The sequence below is a fragment of the Porites lutea genome, chromosome 12, assembly GCF_958299795.1.
Source record: "Porites lutea chromosome 12, jaPorLute2.1, whole genome shotgun sequence".
NCBI lineage: Eukaryota > Metazoa > Cnidaria > Anthozoa > Scleractinia > Poritidae > Porites > Porites lutea.
In genome coordinates this window covers 4585469-4607241 of record NC_133212.1, presented here as the reverse complement: position 1 = coordinate 4607241, position 21773 = coordinate 4585469, and the positions used below count along the sequence as shown (strand labels likewise).

General features: G+C 40.8%; 4 protein-coding genes across 4 annotated transcripts in view; 3 read left to right on the top strand and 1 right to left on the bottom strand.

Moving 5' to 3' along the window:
* The first annotated feature begins 4796 nt into the window (after positions 1–4796).
* LOC140953929 (extracellular calcium-sensing receptor-like) lies at positions 4797–8396 on the top strand. Its single transcript, XM_073403306.1, has one exon. It carries the CDS (start codon positions 5252–5254, stop codon positions 8018–8020), a length of 2769 nt encoding a protein of 922 aa, XP_073259407.1. The 5' UTR covers positions 4797–5251; the 3' UTR covers positions 8021–8396.
* Positions 8397–8546: 150 nt separating this feature from the next.
* On the bottom strand, positions 8547–14369 carry LOC140953930 (mediator of RNA polymerase II transcription subunit 8-like). Its single transcript, XM_073403307.1, has 10 exons — positions 14278–14369; positions 13991–14100; positions 13178–13212; positions 12955–13064; positions 12088–12130; positions 11836–11933; positions 11010–11100; positions 10191–10259; positions 9488–9538; positions 8547–8817 (listed from the first exon to the last, which is right to left on the bottom strand). Exons 1-10 carry the CDS (start codon positions 14281–14283, stop codon positions 8687–8689), a joined length of 744 nt encoding a protein of 247 aa, XP_073259408.1. The 5' UTR covers positions 14284–14369; the 3' UTR covers positions 8547–8686.
* Positions 14370–14426: 57 nt separating this feature from the next.
* On the top strand, positions 14427–15671 carry LOC140921941 (ribitol-5-phosphate xylosyltransferase 1-like; the record flags this gene model as incomplete). Its single annotated transcript, XM_073371954.1, has 1 exon — positions 14427–15671. A coding segment is annotated over one exon (1230 nt), but the record flags the coding sequence as incomplete, so codon positions are not given.
* A 1322-nt stretch (positions 15672–16993) lies between these two features.
* Positions 16994–21773, top strand: part of LOC140922134 (KICSTOR complex protein SZT2-like) — a 71901-nt gene continuing 67121 nt past the window's right edge. The window contains exons 1-5 of the mRNA XM_073372155.1: positions 16994–17093; positions 18165–18290; positions 19522–19680; positions 20244–20321; positions 21023–21115. Coding sequence (XP_073228256.1) covers positions 17064–17093; positions 18165–18290; positions 19522–19680; positions 20244–20321; positions 21023–21115 — 486 coding nt within the window. The 5' untranslated portion in view covers positions 16994–17063. The remainder of the gene's footprint in view (positions 17094–18164; positions 18291–19521; positions 19681–20243; positions 20322–21022; positions 21116–21773) is intronic.

Genomic DNA, 21773 nt, shown 5'->3' with positions numbered 1-21773 from the left:
GAATAATGATTAAGAGAAAACTAAAGGCAAAAATGACGCCAGTATAATTCTTGGACTGCCTCCAAAGAAATTTACTTCTTTACTGCTTACATATTAATCTTGCGGCTATTAAGTCACAAGATAGTCTCGCTATGAAAAATATTCATCAATTGGGCTTGTGATCGAAAAAATGCAGTACCCTGCACGTTATGATAGGACCGGGCTATAAATATGAGTGAGATTTTATTTACTGCAGGTGGCACTTTGACATGGATGGTAATAGTCGAATTCATTAGCCATTTATAATGCGACGTGACCCTATCAGAAAGCTATGAGCGCGTTCTTAGAGTGCCTGAATTTTCAAGCTTCTTGCAACGCAAATAAACACAGTCACTAAATTCCAAAGGAAAATCCGTTTGCCAAGCGCGCGAAGGGCTGAAGTGTTAAGCCTTTTACAAACAAAAGTACGTAACAATCCTGCCGCGAACCGACTACAACAGCGTTTGTCAAATAATAGCAGCCCAGTGGATAAGTTGATAAACGACCGCTCGAAGTGAGATAAGTACGGAATCAGACTTCTGAAGGTATAGCTAAACGGATGAAAAAGTGATTCGAAGCTTAACATGTAGAATGGAAAAAGAATCAACTTACCTCACCTTTGGTGAAATCGAGTCAGTCAGACAGGCGGTGATGCTTAAGCACGCGAATTTGTCTTGTGTATCCAGTCCATTAGTGTAGTGACTTAAAGTAAATCGCATCGCGCAGACGCTAATCTGTTTGCCCAGTCACGACAACCAGTAACAAGCACCCAGTCTGCACTCATCCAGCAGCTGAGACCTGCAGATTGTAAATGGCCCTAATCCGAATAATGAAAGAACCGAAAGTGCACTCCAATTTCATGCCAGGCAAGGGAGCGCAGAATTCTCTAGGGTTTTTAAACACTAGAGAATCATTAAGTATGCAAAATTGGGTTCTTTAAATTAAAAAGAAATAAAAGAAAAGAAAAGTCGAGATAAACTTTGGTGACCACAAAAATTTCAACCTATTGTTGAGTTAAAAAATATTATCACTGACCTTAAATTTTCGTCTATTGTATTGTATCACTGCTGACAAAAAAGAACAGAGGTTTGGAATGCTTGGAAGTGTGACGAAGTTTGTTGCTCTTTGACCCATTTCAACTATTTGAAGTTAAACCGTTAAAAAAGTAGCCTCCCACGCAGGCATTTTTAGGAGAGCTCTGTGGGGAGGGATAAAAAACGAGCTCCCCTAAAGACGCCTGCGTGGTAGGCTATTAAAAAAGTTGCCGCGACCTGAACTTATCACGGGATTAAACAGAGCAGTTATTTGTGTATTCTTTTAAGATTAACTTTCTGAATCTGCAAGAAATTAAACACTTCAAAGCTTATTAAGAAAGAAAAAAAAACCTTTTAAAAAATTCACAAGCAAAACAGTGTTTAAAGGTGTTTTATTTTTCCTCTGGGTGTTTATATGATAATTTACTTCTAAGATTTTTTCCAATGAGTTCTCCGTCAGCCATCACGGTACCAGTCTGCTATTCATGCTCACAGCCGTTTTTGGGAAGGAACGTTGCGTGACGAAACTAAAAACGGCTGTGTAGCAGACTATCACGGCACTGGCTTAAAAAAAAAAAAAACGGTGCAGAGTCTTGGATTCTGGATTCCACGCCGTGGATTCTGGATTCCAGCTGTTGGATTCCGGATGCTTTGTGCGTGGAATTTGGATTCCGGATTGCAACCGTTAGCGGGATTCCGGTTTGCTTGAGTTGAATACCGTATCCCAAAGCTCAGGGTTCTGGATTCCAAGAGCAAAAACTTCCCGGATTCAGGATTCCACGAGTAAAAATTTCCCGGACCCCGATGGAATCCGGATAATCCATGTTCTCACCATGTCAGTTCTGCCCGCAGGCCGCAATTACGACCTTTATGTATTCTCGTTAGGCAAAGTGTGTTTATTTTTGTTGCTTTACAGGCTCCTGTGCTTTAACAATTTCAATCAAACGATGCCGCATGTCCCATTTCTAAAAACGTATCAGGGCCTGGGTCGCCTGCGTAGCTGGGGCTTGGTAAGAAAAATGGCACAGGAAAAAACGGGACGCGCGCGAGAGACACGCATGTCTCGCTCGCGCGTGCCGTTGTTTTGTGTGCCCATGCTGCTACACGGCTAAAAACTTATAGCCTCGTATATTCCCAGAAATCCGCTGACTTATCCTGAAATGTACACAAAATAGACGTCTGACGCATGGGCTGAGTTTTTGGCTACCATTCTTATATAAAATTGCATCCTTAGTGTTTATGTTGTGGTTCAATTTTATCCTTGGTTCAAGTTTTCTTTTCTTTTGTTTTTGGGTATGGTAATGTATGATAATAACATGATAATGAGTTTGAAACAAAAGAAAAGAAAATTTGAACCAAGGATAAAATTGAACGACAACATTTATATCCCACTAAGTGGTTTTTGAGTTTCACTTTACAGTCTTTACACTCTAATTTGAAGTTGTCGACATTCGATACTGGTGTTTACCGTTCGGCAAGATCGCCGAGACCGCGGACGACCCTTCCACCTGTCTTACTTCTCACTTTAGAATAATTTTAAATTTAATATCCGAGTTATGAAACTTTAATAGACGGCTTAATAGTTCCATCACGCGCGTGCGTGGTGCATGATTGCTCAATTATCGATTCTATTCTTACACTGTCTGAATTTACAAATCACTGAGCATCGCGTGATTCTCACATCCTTTATGTAATTCTATCCCTGGATCTGCCTCGCTTAAGTTTCACACATGTCTACAGCGTATTTGTTCCTTTAAGAAGTAGTTTCCATGGGATAGTGGGGGGGGGGGGGGGGTGGGGAGGGGTGGCACTCAAGTACCGTAAGTTATATTCGGGGAGGCTCCGGTCAGCTCCGGGGGTCCGAATCCTTATTTTTTTTTCATGCCAGTTTCGACAGAAAAGATACCCGTTTCATGAACCTTCTATCAAGAGCAAAATATTGCTTAAAACCATACACGCTTTCCTTCCACAAATTCATTGCGGAGCATGAGCTGAAAGTTGCAGATGACTAGCTGAGAAGAAGAGACTGATGACTTATTTATAAAACTGACTTTCAGTTTACGACGCGACTATCATAGCGCCGAACACGCAATAAAATTGACCAGAGGAGACTATATATTATTAATTCTTTTAGTTAGCCTGAAAGTCTCAGGCCTAGTTCAGACGCCGTACTTTTCATGTGTCGAACCTAACTGAATAAGTTCGACTTTGGAGCGTCACTGGCGCGACATCTGATTCAGACGGCGTACCGTGTGTCGAACCAGTCGAACCTAAGTTAAGTTCGACAAAAGTTCGACAGACTCTGTCGAACTTAACAGACTCTGTCGAACTTAACGCTTTTGCCGCACCAAACTAAAACTGCCGTACCAAATTGATTCAGACGCCGCTCTTTTGCCGTACTTAATTCATCAGTTAGGTTCGGCACATGAGTGGAGCGGCGTCTGAACTGGGCCTCAGTATAAGTTGAAAAAAATATCATCCCATTCCAACGACAAAAGTAAAATGACGATTGTAAAATTAACATAACTTCCTTTATTGACGTCATCTCTTACGTGGGCATAAGTTTACTAAGTATTGCTCACTTTATCCGCCAGTTAAGTTAAATCGGAAATTTTCTTTTTTTAGACTTACATTTCCGGTTGTCAATAGTTTCGGTTTCACTGCCGTTCAGTTCCCGTTTTTAAACACAGATATCGAAAGGAGGTAAAAATTTCACTCTATATTTACCATCGGCGACAATCATTCAGAGCTAAGTAGCGCATTCTTCAGTTTCTAAATTAAATGTTAATTAGCAACAAAGAACACCTCTCATTCTCTCTTGCAGAACGCTGAATCATTCAAGAACGTGGCGCAGTCCACGCGCGCCGGCGCATTAGCTTCGACAATTGAGAGTGTTGACGTTCGAAATTAAATCGACTGAAACCTCTTTTAAATGTCATAAAAACCCATTTCTCCTATAATTTCAAAGATGTTAAAGTATTACTGAAATTATAGTTATTTTAAACTTGCCTTATGTACCAAAACTTAAACCCAATTTTTGCAGTGGACTGGCGGCACTGTGGCGGAATGGAAGATTGGTTGCGCACCGGCGTTTTAAGAAACGGAACAATCATTAACAATTACTGGAGAAATATATTTCATTGATGCACAATCAACTCATCTAATCTTTAAATATGACCCACGGAACAATGAATTCACTTGCAATTATTCTTCAATCTACCGATTTATTTTATAGCTCTTTTTTGCTACCTCTTTGACTGATAAGAACCAAACTGACCACGTATACTCGATGTTGACCGTTTCTGTTGAAATTCAAAATGAACAATCAATGTTGATCATTAAACTCCAATAAGCAATCAGGAGGTCGTGTTGTATTGCTAGAAAATATATTAAACCAGGAAATGACTCACGCTATTGTGCATATCAGTGATCTTTTTTCTCTTCTGTCATTTATTCAGAGAAAGCAAACCACTTCTATCCGGAGTAAATATAAAACCAATTCAAGGAGACTCGACTCTGATCTTGAGCTGGGGGACTATTCTTTGGAACTGCACTGTTTATTACATTCATACAAGTTAGTTCTATCTTTTAAAGCTAGTGGATCAAATCCTGTTACGTGTTCACTGGTTCAAATCATGAGATCAAAAAACTTGACATTAAGTAATCCTTCATCCTGTGGTGCTGTTTATTATGCGAACTGCTAGGGCTACCATGAGTCTGTGGATGAAAACAGAAAGTCTCAGTGTCCATCTACACTAATCTTTGAGTTTCACTTTTTTGTTTTGCATTTTTTCTTAAAATGAAAGTTTTCCACCGGAAAAAAATGTTGGCCTGCTGTCGGTCACGATTCGCTGATCAATGTTAGACAATAAAAACAATTGACAATGTTAATGTCCGCTTTTAGTCACGCGTCAGGAAACGAAGGCCAATACAAAGACCTCAAACGTAACATATCATTTGCATTGTGTTTGCTCGTGAATTTAGCGTTTGACAATGTTAATGGCTATTCACTACTTTCAGTTTTCGAGTCAGTTTCAAGGGATTAACGTACAGACGTCGTGTGATCTGACGTAGATTTAGAGTCATCTAAAGAGGCAGCAGGATTTGTTACATTTTAGAACTGCCGAATTTTGGAACATGTAATCAGTCGATAATCTTCTCAACTTTTCGTCCACAGTTCAAAAGTCATAATTTATATAATGGACCCTCTACGTTTCTTCAGTGTAATTGTTCTTCTCGCTGTTGATACCCTGGTCGATGTTTCTCTTTCTTTGAAAGACTACAGAAACACAAGAACTTATAAGCATGGTGACATCATTTTAGGAGGATTATTTCCTCTCCACCTGGTCAAACAACAAGAATCATGCTCGGACCTGCGACCAAATGTTCTAATGTATGCCGAGGCTATGATGTTCGCTGTGGACGAAATCAACAAAAACAACTCTATTCTAACAAACGTGACTTTGGGATATGATATTCGCGACACGTGTGGCGATGACCAAGAAGCAGTAACTGTTGTTTCGGATTTTGTCTTCAGAAACACGCTCAAATTTGACCCTCGTTACCTCGTGACGAACAGCTGTGTTGCGCAAGCAACGTCATCAAAAGAAAATCCTATTTTAGCGGTAATTGGAGGTTTGGATTCGCGGATCTCAGTTAACGTGGCAAATGTCCTCCAAGTCGTGGATGTGCCTCAAGTAAGCTACGGGGCATCAAGTGCGGAACTATCTGACCCCCAGTTTACGTCATTCTTTCGTACCGTTCCGGTGGATAAATTTCAGTCACTAGCTATGGCGCAGCTGGTAGCTCACTATAAGTGGACTTGTGTCGCTGTCATTGGAGTGGATGATTGGTATGGCCGGAGCGGGATTGATGCTTTCGTAAGCGCGGCGAATGATAGCGGAATATGCATCGTCATGCGACAGCTGTTCCCCGTCCACGACTCCGAAGATCTAATTCCTCAAGTGATCACTCGACTGAAGAGCATGGACCATGTGCAAATTATAATATTGTATAGCCTTGTTCCAGAAGCAATAAAAGTGTTTGAGGAAGCACTTAAACAAGGAATGACTGGGAAAACGTGGATTGCGAGTGACGGATGGGCAGAATCCGCATTGATCAGTCAAGAAGTGCGGTTCAAGCCGGTCATTCAAGGTGCCATAGGCTTTGGTTTCCATGGATTTCCTTTTAAAGAATTCGAACAACATATTATCAAGGTGGGGCCTCTTATGGATAAAGGAATCTGGTGGAATGAATTTTGGCAGGACGAATTCAACTGTTCAGCCGTGAACTACACGAGTCCCTTTTACAAGCAGTGTTCGGGTACAGAGAGGATCTCGAACGAGACGTACGCCCGAGACTACAGCCAAGGGGTTATTCCATATGTCAGAGACGCAGTGTATTCTGTTGCTTATGCCCTGAGGAATTTACTTAAATGCAACTCTCCAGGAGCTTCGTGTTCTGATCGCATTTCCGCGCTGCGTCCAGACGATCTATTACAAAGTCTCAAGAACCTCTCAGCATTTGAAGGAATTACGGGCCGAATCGACTTTCAAAGGGGTGAGGTTGAAGCAGCGTATGACATTTACAACCTGCAGGAAACGCCTCAAGGCAATTTTGATCTCGTCAAGATAGGATTTTGGAACATGGGAAGAGCGCCGAGATTAAGCGTGCGCGATGATCTGATGCAGTGGCACCAGAATGTAAAACCTCGAATTACTTGTGGAGAAATCTGCAAGCCTGGTACCTACCGAAGCAAGCCCAATCAGTGCTTCTGGGAATGTGTACCATGTGACCTGGACACTGTTAGTGATTCCTTGGGAAGTTCCCAATGTACTAGTTGTCCCAAAGGTTTTATATCAGACCAAAATAAAACCAAATGCGAGGAAGTCCCGGTCAGGTTCGTGGAATGGGGAGAGGCCTGGGGGATAGCCCTGAGTGTCCTTACAGCCGGGTGCGTGAGTTCGACGTTGGTTGTCATTGCAATTGTCGTACAAAAGCGCCAGACTCCGATTATTCGAGACACGGGTGGAATTCTCAACAACTTATTGTTGGTCCTCGTCATCCTGGCTTACATGTTCAATTTCATCCACCTAAACAAGCTTTCTGATACAAGCTGTCGTTTACTGCCGCCAATCTTCTACTTTGTTTACACAGGCGGGGCATTGGTCCAGTTTCTTAAAGTTTGTCGAATCCGCGCGCTGCTCAAGCCTCTTACGAAAGACAGATCCAAGGTTATACTTTTTATAGTAGCGGCCTTGTGGTTTTTTCCAGTTTTTGTCGCGCTGATATGGATCATTGCCGACCCGCCACAATTTGAAAAACAAATCGACTCGCGCCTCATCGTCTACGCCGCGTGCAAACAACACCAGACCATCGGTGGAATGATTGTTCGCTATTTCTGCGCATGTTACTTAGCGGCTATTCTGATCGGGTCCATGATAGTTGCGTATAGCACCAAAGGCCTGCCCCGCGGACACAGATTTGACGAAGCAAAACACGTAGCATTTTCACTTACTGTGTTTGCAGTAACTTTTGCCACGTTCTACCCCGGCTGGTCTATATTGGTAGGCCCAAGCTTAACCGTGTTCACGTGTCTAACTAATTTAGCCGCTGCGACAGGAACACTTGTTTGCATTTTTGCGCCAAAACTCTGGCTCATTTATCGTTTTCCTCATCATAACACGCGGGCTTATATTCTACCCGCGTTACCTGAAGTAAGAGAAGCAAATTCACATTCTTTACTTTCAATTGGAAGAGTTGCTGTGGCGTTAGGAACTGGTGAGCGCCACAGCACGCTATCGAGGTCTTCTCCACCTGGCGGCTCTCCAACGAGGGGCTCGCCTAAGGCTTCCCCTAAAGGTATTCTCAAGCAAAGCTCTCCAAAAGAATCTGTCAGAAACTCTCCAAATCACCTAACTTTTGAAGGGACTAATCGACGCACAGCCCAAATCAAAACATACCTCTAACTCTGCATGGCTTTTAAATAGTTATACTTAAGATCTACCAGTTACTTCTATGAGCGGGGGTTGGTCGCTAATGGCCTGTTTATCTTGCGGTTTTGGCTGGTGCAAACTCTGCATAGTCTCTGGCGTCTTCCCAGGCCTTCGCGGTCAATGCACTTGGGGGACGTATCCGAATCAAAGGGTAAAACACTCGCTCGGACCACGTGATCCGATACACATAGGCCTCGCGGAATAAAAACAGAGGACGATTAAGGACTAGGCAAGCGAAAACGCAAATGAGCGGCGAAGTTAGCGGGGACGAGCGACAAAAGCCTTGTTGTTTCGCTCCATTCTCCTCGCGGCTTTGCTTCTTGCATACGCTCTCTGCAACATAAGAGCCAGCTACGCAGGTTAGGTCTCCAGAGAACTGTTGCTAGCCTCGTTTTGGCGTCTCGATCAGTGGTTGCGAACACTGATATCTATAGAGAATACCAAACACACAAATGCAGAGGCATGCGCAGTGCGTTTGAAAACTTACGCGAGAAGAGGGTAAATTTCTGAAGGTACTGACTCTTATTTATTTTATTTGTACATTTGCAAGATAAAAAGTGCCAATATTTAACGTTCTGTAAAACTGGGCCCTCCAATAGCGAAACATGGATGCTTAGTCCCGTTGCTAGGTCCCTGTTGTCAAAGGCCCGTCCGACTGTTGGGCCTGTTTGATGTAGCATAGGGATGGACACTAGCAGCCGCCTTGGTGTCGACTTTCACTGAGCTCGGAGCTTTGTTCGTCGATCTATCATTCGACCAGACATTTGGCCCTAAAAAGAGTGAAAAATATTACAATCACGTTGTTTCATACTTTCCTCAACTTAAAGTTGCGTGTGATGAACCCTTTTACGGTCATCTCGCCACCAACGATTGGTTTTTAAACGAACAATAAAGACTTACTTATTTAGGAAGGCTTTTGCCTGTTATAGTTAGATTGATAAATTTTAGATTACAAAGTTTTAGGTATTCTCAAGTTTACTTTATTGTAATTATTACAGGCAGTTATAGTTGTAAGGCGCATTTGATCATATTCAGATGTTAATTTGCGCCTAATAAGAAATAAATTATTATCATTGTTATAAACGAAATCACCACCACGAAGTCTACTCGCCACCCTATAAAACTCCGCAATAATTGACACTGTTTACTTACCTAGGATAGTTACTTCTTTCTCAAGCCCAAAGACAAGTTTTACGATTGTAGTTTTGCGAGCGGAGCGATCTTTTTTCAGACTTTTTTGAAAGTCTAACTTGACCCTGGCCTCCTTAAATTTTATTTTGAATTTAAAGTGAATGGATTTTTCTTTTAGAGACGTATCCTTTTACATTTCTTAGTGGCAATTTCGCTGGTAGCAAGATGGTTTGGTGGCGAGGTGACCGGATACCAAAGAATACAAACAGCCGTACAAAAAAACAAAACGGGTCGTAGTTTTCTTTCTACCTTTATCTGATTTAGATCCTCTTCCCTTTGTGACTTTAGCCGGTTTAAGTCCTATAAAAAATAAAAGACGGTTGAAAAATAAATATAACGCTTTTTAATATCCTGAGAAAGTACCAAACACGCGTTATTGCCCCCAGCTTTCTGCGTTGACTGACGCGACGCTGGCGAGTTCTGTGAGTTTAGCTCTCGTTCGGGATACTGAAACCTGTTACGAGGCGCAGTTGTTGGTTCAACTTTACCGTTGGTTTACATTTTCTTTTCTTTTATGTTTGGGTTTGACAATTTGTGATAATGAATTTGACCCAAGGGAAAATAAAATTCACACCGAGAATAAAATAACACTCTTGATCCAGTTGATTTTGCACCTCTGATTTTTCGCGCTTGGTGATTGGTCAGAAATTAAAAGGGTGCTTACCATTTACACAAACCACCCGGGCATTGCCGGATCCACACCATGAGATAGGGGCGGGCTCCCCGGGCTCCTCTTCTGGACCCGCCACCGCCGGGGTGCAGAAACTTCAAACAATTTCTCCGCGCTCGGTAAGCCAGCATGCCAAACGTATTTTAGATGATCATACTTTAAACTGAGATTGAGCCACGACATTAGTCCTTTCAAAAAATTTCCCGGTAATTCCTTCCCTGTAATTACCAGCAAGGATTCCATAGAGTTTTAAAACGACCTCGACGTTAATCTTGCATTTACCTTTGCCAAATGTCACAGCAGCCACTAGAGTATTGAGATCGGGATTAACGGTGGAAGAACTTCTTGAGGCTGTAAAAAAAACACAAAACAAAACAAAGCAAAAGGACCTTCTTAGGCCATCAAATGGAATAATTAGTCAGTTACTGGAGCCCGTTTCTCGAAAGTCCCGATAATTAACGGGCCCGGTAAGCTGTCTCCGTTTACATCAAAGATCGAGGTTTCAATAGTTTTGCATCTAACATGATAAAACTGTCAGTTAATGAAACAAAATGGAGTTGTTTGCTAGCCAGGAGCAGCGCTCTTATTCTTTATATTTCGATTTGAATATTTGATTTCGGGCCCGTAAAGTTACCGGGACTTTCGAGAAACGGGCCCCAGCTGGACCGTAAGCTATGTTCACACAATACGGGATTGCTTTTGCGCCCGCACGAAAATCATACTGGGTAGGACTTCTGTTAACAAATAAGAACGGTGATTTTGGCGCCATTTCTGTGACGGAGTGAGGCTGCGCCGCCCCGAACCCAAAAATGGAGCGTCACGTGTCGGATAGATTCTGTTTCACACTTTGGTGCAGTCGGACCTTAGCGGAAGTGAATAAATAAAGGGGAGGACTGGAATCCACTGAGACGGAAGTAAATATTCAGGAGTGAGGACTGGGATTAAGTCAAACCCTCTCGGTCAACTGCTACGGCGCGATGTCCAATGTGTGTGAACGACTTGTTCCGGTTCTATGTCGTTGCTATTCATACTAAACCGGATCTTAAGAACCAGGTAGTCACACGGTGAATATGTCCACAGCAAAACACGTGCGAGAAATACCTGCACTCTGTTCTCCTTCCCAGTCCTCTCGGGCTGATGTGATGTGGTCAATGAGATTGGTGGCAAGTTCATTTAAGGTAGCAATCTGCTTCTGCAATTCAACAACAAATAAATGAGATCAACAATGACAACATTTTTTTGGGGGGGAGTTAGGGAGCTTTGACAACAACGACGGCGACAGCAACGGGGAAGTCAAGAAAGTTTTGTACTTCTCTTTGCCGTCACTGCACGAGTGTGACGTGAATCACTCCCTCACGGTGGGTTTTAGGAAGAAAGTACACACAACACGACGAACTTTGGTTCGGTCCCCTACAATTCATTTTACCTACATTTGATGTCTTAAGCGAATTGAAATGATCGCAACAGATTTTAAAAAAACACAAAGATTATTTTTAATAGCGACGTTTTCGCTGCCTTCGCCATCGTCGTTGCTAAAGCTCCCTGTTTTGTATTATGTTGCTTTAACTGCATGAAGAGATTCTTTCACATTCCTAGTCAGTATTAACTGCAAGTTATAAATCAGTTTTATTGGAGATGAAGCAATTCATATTACGTGACTTTGTAATGCTTGCAGTTACGTGACTAACTTAAAATTGAGAGGACCTTATGTTAGGCGATACTGAAAAATGCGTAACACATCAAGATAGACACAGAGCTCTATTGTCATTTCATTTTTTTAATACAAGTTTAATATTTAAACCACCCAGATAACTTGAACCGCCAATAACTCAAATTGTTTTTTGTTTCTCTTCAGAGTTCGAGTTACTAGGGTTCTGTACAGTTCCGCAAATGATACTGTTACTTTTTTGCACTTGGTCTGCTTTACCTGCGCATGATCAGTAGGGATGCTGGTTGCCATAGTTTCTAGTCTTTGCTCTGCATCTTCTATTTCAGGATCGTACTTTGTCCGCAAGTAGTCTGGGACTAGCAGATAAAAAAAAAAGATACAGGATCTTGAAGCAAAAGGTCACCATTTATACAGTACTGATGACATGAATAAAAGATGGATTTAAAATAATGAAACTCAAATTTCTAGCATTGATCAATCAATAACTACAATTTAATTAATTGTGCTAACCAACTTCATGGTTGAAGGCTTGAACCCTTCCGTCTGTTGATTTCTGAAAAAAAAAAGTCTATCTTCAGTAATCTAATTAATCACAGCTGCCATATACAGTGATGGAAAAATTTGCTCAGAATGCCTGAATGGCTGAATCCTTCCTGTTGTTGATTCCATTGTCCTATTTAATGTGGTGCACTGTACACAACTGGACCAGCGAGTGGCGGGTCCAGGGGAGGGGCCCAGGGGGCCTGGATCCCCTCCTATTTTTAGACCAAACTGAGCCCCAAAGGGCCGAGAAAATTTTTTTTGGAAACCCCCGCCCCCCTTTTATCAAAGGTACTGGATGACTGCCCCCCTCCCACCCCTCCATATCTCAAGGTCTGGATCCGGCATTGCCAGCATTCCTTATTTGCACAAAGAGCTGCTATCTGTACTTAACTTACTGTAATCAATAAAATAATGATGCTAATTATTATTACAGTAGGTTGTGGAATGTGGAATATTAATGTAATGTTCTGTGTGAATAGAGGAAAGTGTTTGTAGGTTCCTGGAAATGTTTCTTTGATCATTTTAATTTTTATGTTATGTGGTTGTTAATTTCACTTCATTGGAAAAAGGAAAGAACATCTATAGTCTTGTCTACTGTTATTGTCTTCACCGAGTCTTGTAGATGTTGTTAAGCCTTTTGTTGTGGCTGTTGCGACAACAATAAACCAGGAACAATGCGCTAGCTCATACATATTAATCAGTTCTAATGCAAGCCCATTTTTGAAGCGCATTAGGTAAACCGACTCGCATTTATAAATTTCTTGCTAGCGAGTTTGAAGCTCATTGACGTGGATGCTTATCTTTGAGCAGTACTGTAACAATAATGATCTGCACCTGAATGTCAGGATCAACTTCCTGTTGTACCAGAAGAGGTAGCAAGACCAGGTTTCTGAGGGAAGGTGTTTTTTCATTCTTGAGTAGTTTGGTCAATGTGTTTACTTGACCTGTTAAAAGTTAACGTTCACTAACGATGAGAACAATAAGAACTTTTTCCTATATAAAGTCAATTCCAAAAGTATATAAAGTTTATGGTACCAAATTGTTAAGCTGTTCGAACCTGAAAGAAGGGCATAGTTATCCAAGATGGACGGCCTGAAATGAAGAAGAAAAAGCAAAGTACAGTAAACTCCATTTAAGATTGACACCTTTGCGACTGCATTATGAGTCTGTCTTAGAGCTGAGACGCAGGGGTGGATCCAGGATTTTTTTATGAGGGGTGGATGATACCAATCGCCCACCAAACTATACGTTAATTTATTTTGTGTTGTCCCACGTTTGTCCCTAAAAATGGTGATTTAGGAAGGACAAGGGCTGGTTGGTTTCACAAGGTTTTTACGACCTACATATTTCTATATTTTTGGGGGGACCCACGTATTTCCTTTTGTTTTTCCACGCATAATGTTTTTTTGGTGGGCTGTTCTAAAGATGGGTGGCTAGCCACCCAAACCACGCTCTCTGGATCTGCCCCTGAGATGTTTGTCTTGTTGAGAGACAACTGTTTAATCAAAGGGAGTAAAGAAAGGCAGGCACCAACTTTAAGTGTGTCAGGGGTGAGAAATTTTCCTTGATGTGGGAGATCAATTCCTTAAATCTGTAGGTGTGAGACTCACATACATTCTTCGGTGATGCAAACGAAATGGCAGGATATTTGATGATAAAACAAATTTAGACATTACACCCACAAAATATCAATAAGCTTCAAAATAAAATGGCCATCAACAAAACCTTTAACAAACCGGATCTGATTAACCACTGTAACCAATCCTTAACCTTTTGCCATTTAGTGAAACATAGGGGTTGATCCGATCCAGGTTTTGTTGATCCCTGAATAAATTGCAATGAGCTTGTAGATGATGTGTTTAAAAATTACCAGTTCATCTGCTCATGTTCAAGCTTGACCAGAAATGCCTGGATAGATTCCTTTAGCTCCTGAACACGACTTGTGACCGCTTCCAATGAAACCTCTAACAACTTTTCGTCCTTTTAAGACAAATTACAGCAAGATCACTGGGTTACATTGGCTGAACCACTAGAGTACAGTTAGTACATCATGCGGTCGGCTGTATCATAGTACATGTATGTGTCAATATCAAGCTGATCTTAGCATGAATCTTCCCTAAAAATAGCCAGGCTTACATCAGGTGAATCTACTCATACCTGCATGTTTAGAGTTTTTCATTTACCACAGTTTTTTTGTTCATGTTTTTGTTGTGGCTTGTCAATGATCCCCCATGTCTGCGCCCGCGATCCCAACGTCGCGGTATCATTTCCCCATGCGCGCGCGCCCGTAATAGTATTCAAAAAAACATGGCGGACCATCTGATGAAATGTCAAAGACTGCAAAGACTTCAAAATGCAAGGTGACCGTAGTTCTCCTCGCTTCCATTTACCTAGTTCTTACAATTTATGCACTTAAAGTCCTTCTGTCGAGCGAGGATGAAGCAGCATTTCCAAAACCAGTGACAGTTGTCGCGCAGTCTACCCAAAAAGTTGCCAATGCGTACAAGTCAAGACCGTCGCAACATTCCATTGATGTAGAAATTTTGGGGAAAGCGGCCATTGGGTTGTACCTTTGGGAGCATATCCTCGAGGGCCCTTTAGAGGAGAGGCTTGGAGGAGTGTGGAGTTATGGACAAAAGCAGATTCGTAGTGTGCGGTTCACCTTTCGCACTGGCCCAGGCGTTGTTCCTGAGAAAGTCCCAAGACAGGCTAGAAATGTTGTGCTCGTTGTTAACGGACGAGAGCCAAAAAAGGTTGAGTTCGCGCGAGCCTGGCTTGATTCCCTTAAAAATCTTCCAAATCTTCGTCATGTAGCAGTCGTAATTTTGGGAAATGAACGGTGCGAAAATGATTGGTTGTTTCCATACATGCAAATCCATGGCGGACTTGTTCAATTTGCTTTTATTGTTTATGACATCCCGTACGCCGATTCAAAAACCTTTTACCAGTGGCCATTGGGAGTAGCCACGTACAGGAATTTCCCCAATGTCTATTTTATGTCTGTTGATGCTCAAAAACGGCGAAAATTTAGGTGCAATTTTCTAGGTACTATTTATCCCAATTCTTCTCGTGTTGTGCTGCAACGGGTTATAAATCAGTTTGGTCTTGACAATGTCTGTTTTGTGAAGACAAGAGATAGCTGGGCACCAGCCGAGACAGCTGAATCAGCTAATGACTTCCGTTATGCTTTAGCTAACAGTGACTTGACTCTCAATCCTGTGGGAATGAATACTGAATGCTATCGCATATACGAAGCTTGTTCTTATGGATCAGTGCCAGTGATTGAAGATGTGGTTACACCTGGAAGATGTAAAAAAGATACAATGTCTCCTTTGAATCTGCTGAAAACTTTCAAGGCTCCCTTTATTTATCTCAAGGATTGGAGAGACCTACCCAAGATCATAGAGAATGAGATGCACTTATCTCATGAGGAAATTGTTAACAGACGGCTTAAGATATTATCTTGGTACAAAACCTTTAAGGATACATTAAGAGACAAGTTTGTTGATGTAATACAAAATACATTTTCCCAATAAAATGTGGATGGCCGAGCTCTTAAGATTTTTATTGCCTGGGACCAGGCTCGTTGGTGGAAGAAAGTTGCGCTTGGCTGATTTCGCTGGCTGATTTTTTTTGTCCTTTTTCCAATCTTCCCCCACTGCAGAACCTGGTCCCAGGCTTGTTTTTTCATCAGTGTACACCTCTGGACAGTTTTGCAGCTGACATCACTTGGGCCATGTTGATGGATGTGAACAAAAGTATTTCCCCCAACTGGGAACTAAACAATTCTGCCAAAAGAAAAATTAAAATTGTATTGTTTTGTCCACCAACATGGCTGCCTTTTCATGTTAGAAAAACCTGTACTTAAGAGGTTCGCAAACAGGAGGCTAGTGAAATGACTCATAGATGGCCACCTTTAAATGGCTGGAAACCAACAATTGTTTATTGCCAGCCTGCAAATACAGGTAATGTTTACAGATGCATTTCCTAGAAATTCGTCTGGCTCACTTATGCAAGGTTGGTGAAAATTTTGGTGGGGGAGAAGCTAGTGCAAGCTCACAAAAACAGTTAGAAGAATAGGGCAAAGAAATAACTTAGGACCTTGGCAGCGTTTCTTTGTCCCATGCAGTTTGCCTGTTTCACCAGTTCATAATGGCAGCTCCACCGATAAGATTTTCTCCAAACTCGCACAAGTTAGCCTGAAGTGAAGAGGGAAAATTAAAACAAAAACTTTGCATTTTTAAAATTTTTTATCTGTATGTTTTGCTTTGTTGACCTTTTTGTTCCATCATTGGGTAACTTTGCTAGCTTGCGTGGCAGGCTTCCTTCCTATCCCCTACCCCCTACCCCTTTTGACACCTGCTACGCAGGCTATAACTTTGCTGGCATTATTTTACCCCTATTAATTACATGTACATTACACTACTCAGTAAGGCTTGTTGGAGCTTGCTGTTGTTGACAGAGGCTTTTCAATTTGCGGGGAGAATCTACTGAGCAAATCGAGTGCAAGTAGATTTGGAGGACATGTTGTGGTTCAATTTTATCCTTGGTTTAAATTTCATTTTCTCTTGTTTCAAACTCATTATCAAACCAAAAACAAAAGGAAATAAAATTTAAACCAAGGATAGAACTGAACCACTTCATATGCACTTTGTGTTTTAGAAATCCTTTAAAAAATATACGTAGTGTTTTGTCAACAGTACGAAAATAGTCCGAGTGTTACTGGAAGCAAAGGTACTGCAGTTTCGTTTCTGGACAGCGGACTCACCCATGAAAAAAGAATTCATCGAACCAACATGGTGGACGATTTTGGTTGAAAACGTGTTGAAGCGTAACACAATTTGAGTCATTTTACTGTGCTGGTTTATTTTTTTATCGATGGAAAATGACGTTTCAGGTACTGCATCAACTTGGCAAATTGTAACGTTTTTCAGGAAAACATAATGTTTGTCGGAGAAGAGCCTGAAAGAGGGGTAAGTGATCACGAGGGACGTTTCCTCTTTCGAATCTGTTTCCTCTCGTTTTATATTATTACAATGTCACACATATCGCTATAATATTGAAAAGAAACTTCGATATCCAATCCTGGAATACTGATAGGCAAAAGTTCACGTATATTTTATCCTTATTTAAAGTTAATACTTTAAACGATATTTTACCGATTAGCGCCGGCCCCCAAAGTTGTGATTAATACATGTAATTGAGTCCCACATCATTTATTATTATTATTCATTCAAAATATTTCTCCGTTTCTGATTGGCTAAAAGCATACGCATAATTCACCATAACCAGCTACTGATGACCACATTTGGAAGAATTTTTCGTTTAATGAACTGATGACGTCAAAAGTGCAGCCTTCTTGCAGGTTATGCACCGTTAACCGAGAAGACCTGGGGACGAGGTTGAGTTGTTTTGGTTCTGAAAACAAAAATGGCAGACATTTCACTTGTTTCAAGATTAAGAACTGAGGCCCTGTCAGGAGGCGGTCCCATGTCGCCCGTCTGAATTTTAAAACGTCTCTTATGGGTGTTTATAAAAGCTTGTCGCTTATTGTCAGCTTTACCGTCACTGTCGCAATTTGGCCGAGGGAGGTTGTCTCTTGTCGCGATTTCATTTTACGCAATGTCGCTCCTTTTTGGGCCATGTCACTTGTTGGTATTTACCCTGGCAGGGCCTCAGAACTAGGCCAAATAATAGCTAAAAATATGGCAAGAACAGCAAGAAGACAACTTGAAGGGCAACATCTGCAATTTCGAGAATATTTGCGGAGCTGAACAACCCTAAACGTGCACTATTGAAGATGAACTTAACATCGATGGAGGCAAGCATGTTTTAGCTGTGTTTTTAAAATAGGAATTATTTTAAATGAATAATAAAACAATAAATTGATGAATTTGGCTTTCGTATCATATAAAGGATTATGGAGATCTCCCCCCCCCCCCCCCCCCCCCCGAGACGTAAGCGTACCAATACCTCAGGATGACAACCAAGACAGCAGTGTTAAACACATGTTAATGTGAGTTTTATTTTTGTTTTCTCTCCAGGAGGATGCTCTGGATGTGTTCCTTCTAATGGGAAAGGAGTACAGAATATCTAGGAGTATTCGAGCACAGTGGTTCTTTCAGCAATTTAACTCCACCCTCCCCTCCCCCAAGCCAAAAGATGAGTTGGTAAGTTTCAAATTAAATTAAAGTTGTCGAATGTCTGCTAAGAACTTTATTGTAAATTTCATTATAGTGAAGGGGTTATTAGAGTTTTCTTTTAAAAATGGGCATGGAAAAATTAATAACAGTACAGTAGAACCTTAATAATTAATTCAAACTCCCCGCTAACTCGATCTAGATCCAGTTTCCCTTGGATTTCACTCCACTTTCCAGTCATTTTTATGCAGTTAACTCAAGTTGGGATAAATCTAACTCCCCACTAACCTCGCTAACTGGAACTAAATTTCCTTTCCCTTGATCACAAATTTACCCCGATAACTCAAAATTGAGGTTTTCTTAACTCCACTCGGATGCCATCCCATTAGAAGAGTTAAAACACTAAAAGTTCTAACACTGGTCAAAACTAAAGCAATTTGATTTAATTGCTGAATTAAACAGATCACGGGTTATCATAAAAAATGCCTTATCATGTCAGCTGTCTTGTGGCCTTTTCTGAAGAAATAAGTTTAATATGCACTGCACCAACACTGAAGTGCTGAAAATCAGCAACTATCAATTTTTAACATGACAAATTGAATTTTCCAATTGACCCCTATAACTAGAATCCCCGCTAACTCGAACTGTTTTTTGTCTCGCTTCAGAGTTTGATTTACCAGGGTTATGTTAAAGTTCTCTATGACAGCTGTTACAAACACAAGGAGGGCAGGGCTTGTACAACTTTGATTTATCTTGATCATTCTTATACTTTAGACTTCAAGGCAAGTCAGACAGCCAGCGACCCTTCTCTTTTTTAGAAAATTGTACTGGAGAGACTAACGTGCAAGACCTATCCAAAACTGTTTAACTTCATAAGGCTGGCAGGTGTACTTGTATTCTTTCTTCTAGAAATGGAGCAAAGGATGTTGCAGATTAATGAAGTGAATATTAGTCCTTGAAGAATAAGTTTCATCCTTGAAACTTCCTTACAAAGTTGATTAAAATTTTTTGTCTAAAGTTGTATGAACCATGTCTTTCACAGGCCTAGTTGGATGGGTTAAGTACAACTCTTACAACAATATGCCCCTTTTCAGTTTATGGCAATTCTTATACATGTACAGTCTGAATTCCTTTTTTTTTTTCTCCAAATGTCATTTATTGTAGGTCTTTGTTTTGTTGCTTTTAAGGAGAATTGTACACATGACCATTCCATAGACTGGAGTTGTTAAGTTTGTAAACATTATTATTGATTTTCATGTAGATTGGGTCAAATGAAGAGCTGGAAGTTTTGTCAGTCATTCCAAATAATCAGCGGAATCCAGGACCTTACAGACTTGTACCCTCAACTCATATCACCTTTATTGGCAGGCGGTACCGATTTGTTTTTTGCCTTGATATCAGCCCATCATTGGCCACAGTGGTAAGGTTATGCCATCAGTAATATTTATTGCCTTTTGAAGGTAACCATTTAGGGTTGTTACTAAGAGCTAACATGAGCATGATCTCCAGCTACCTTCAGAGTAAACAAAAGGAAACAAGAACCAAAACAACTTCATAAAGTTTTGTTCAGTTAAGTTCACTTACTAATAATTGACAATAAGTGAATGAGGTTGAGCAAAAATGATATCTTGATTTGTCAGTGGTGAGCAGATCAATTATTTGCCGAAGCTGAAGGCTGAGGCAAATAATTGATCTGCAATAACCAAGTTTAATAACTGCTTTATCATTCGATCACCAAGTTTATTTTTTAATGAATATCTTCTGGAAGCGAAGCGATCTGCCATTTTTCACGCAAGTGCAATCACAGAAAGGAGAAAAGCGTGGTTTTTTTTATGCATGCAACCAAACACAGTTGGATGACTTTGCGCGTAAGCAGACCATTATTTGTAGGCAGTTATTTGCAGGTCATTTGGTGGGCTTTTGGCCAATGAAAGAGAAGAACAATTTGCATGGAAGTCATATTCTTTCTGTTTTTTTTTTTAGGATATCCAATCAGGCACTGTTATCACAGATGAAGCATTTGAAAAACTGAAGAACTGCCTTTGTGGTCTTGTTGCTCCAGTTAGTACTGTATTCACTGCTAACTATGTTTTTTTTACTATGCACCTGTTGTGGGGGACATGCCTGGTCTAGTGACATTAAAGCTATGTTTCTGAAGGGGATTTACATGTATGTAACTTACTGATGCAGGGTGTCAGAGTTTCAGGCTTTTTGAGATTTTCCTGATCTGCCGAGGAGAAATAGCAGGAATTGAATCTTCATAACAGGGACAATAGCTAAAACTGTCACAGTAGGCTAAGTTGTAGTCTTGAAACATCCCTATTGGTCAACTGTTTGATGTTTATTTTGCTAATGTTTAGCATTAGCAAGTATCTTGCAAATGTCAATAGCCCTGAGAATCCCTGCCCTCCCCTTCCTGGGGCAAGACATAGACAGCTGCATTACCAGTTGGGGTGAATCTAGCCCTTGTGTTTTCCTCTTTGATTATACTTTCTTAATAAAGCCTTGGATAAATAATTAGTAACACTATAATTATTCAGTATCCTACTCTTTGCAACTCAAAGAAAAACAAAATTTAATGGATTGAACAGTGCATATTAAAATTCTAACATGACTCCGAGGCTTTCTGGTCATTTTTCTATATTTGGTTTTGTTTTCTTTGTGCTCAAGTCTCTTCTGGGAATTGTGAGACAATGGAGTTGTGAAAAGTTTGCAATTTTGTCCCTAAAGTCTCAGATATGTATTTTTCCATTTCTGAACAGTTTTGTGTGCCAGGAAACTCTATTGTGCTGTCTCCAGAGTTGTACATCACTGTGCTGGCCTATACATCCATCTTAAATCCTGAAGTGCCACAGGTATGTGTGAAAAGGGTTGGAACAGGTACCTTTTGTTAAACTCAGGTGTCTGTCTATGTAGTTTGGTTTGTGGAATTTCATGTAAGATAAGGATCTTCAAACCAGCTTTTCAAACTCAAAATCATGACAAGAAAGCAAAGGATCACTACTGTGTAAGACATTTTAGCCTGTGTGGCAGCTCATTGAAAAAAAGGCAGGGGCGTGGGGAAGGGGGGAATTTTACATAACTGTATGACTAGAAATCATAATAGAGGGTGTGCCCACCCCCTTCTTGCCCCAGGTTTTGTCTTTCCTTTGAAGGCAGCTCCCCCTTTCCCCTTCCAAAACCTGTCTTGTAGGCTAAGGAGGTTTTGCCAGATAACTACCATAAAATTTTGTGAACTTCTTTTAAGGTGATGTTAGAGACAATTTGCAATGACGATCTTTAGTGCAACACAGTGTTACAACATTATTGTGACATTGTTTCAAAAGGCTGCAACATTGTTCCAGCATTTGAACCTGGTGTTGACTAAGAATTGTTGTGGTAAAATGTCTTTTGTAACATCACCTGTAGTTTTGAATTTCCTCAAAAATAATTGATCAAATTAAGAAACTATATTGTGAATTTCTGTTACTTTTTGATGTGCATAATAACTTGCAATGCTGAAAATAACAATAT

Bases quoted from the DNA above. Each gene is read 5' to 3' on its own strand.
- LOC140953929 (XM_073403306.1), top strand. From the start codon at position 5,252: ATGGACCCTCTACGTTTCTTCAGTGTAATTGTTCTTCTCGCTGTTGAT.
- LOC140953930 (XM_073403307.1), bottom strand. The intron at 10,260-11,009 runs GTATTTCTCGCA...TTTTTTTTACAG, and splicing joins GGAAGGAGAACAGAGTGCAG to CCTCAAGAAGTTCTTCCACC. The intron at 9,539-10,190 runs GTAAATGCAAGA...TATTTTTTATAG, and splicing joins TGCTGTGACATTTGGCAAAG to GACTTAAACCGGCTAAAGTC.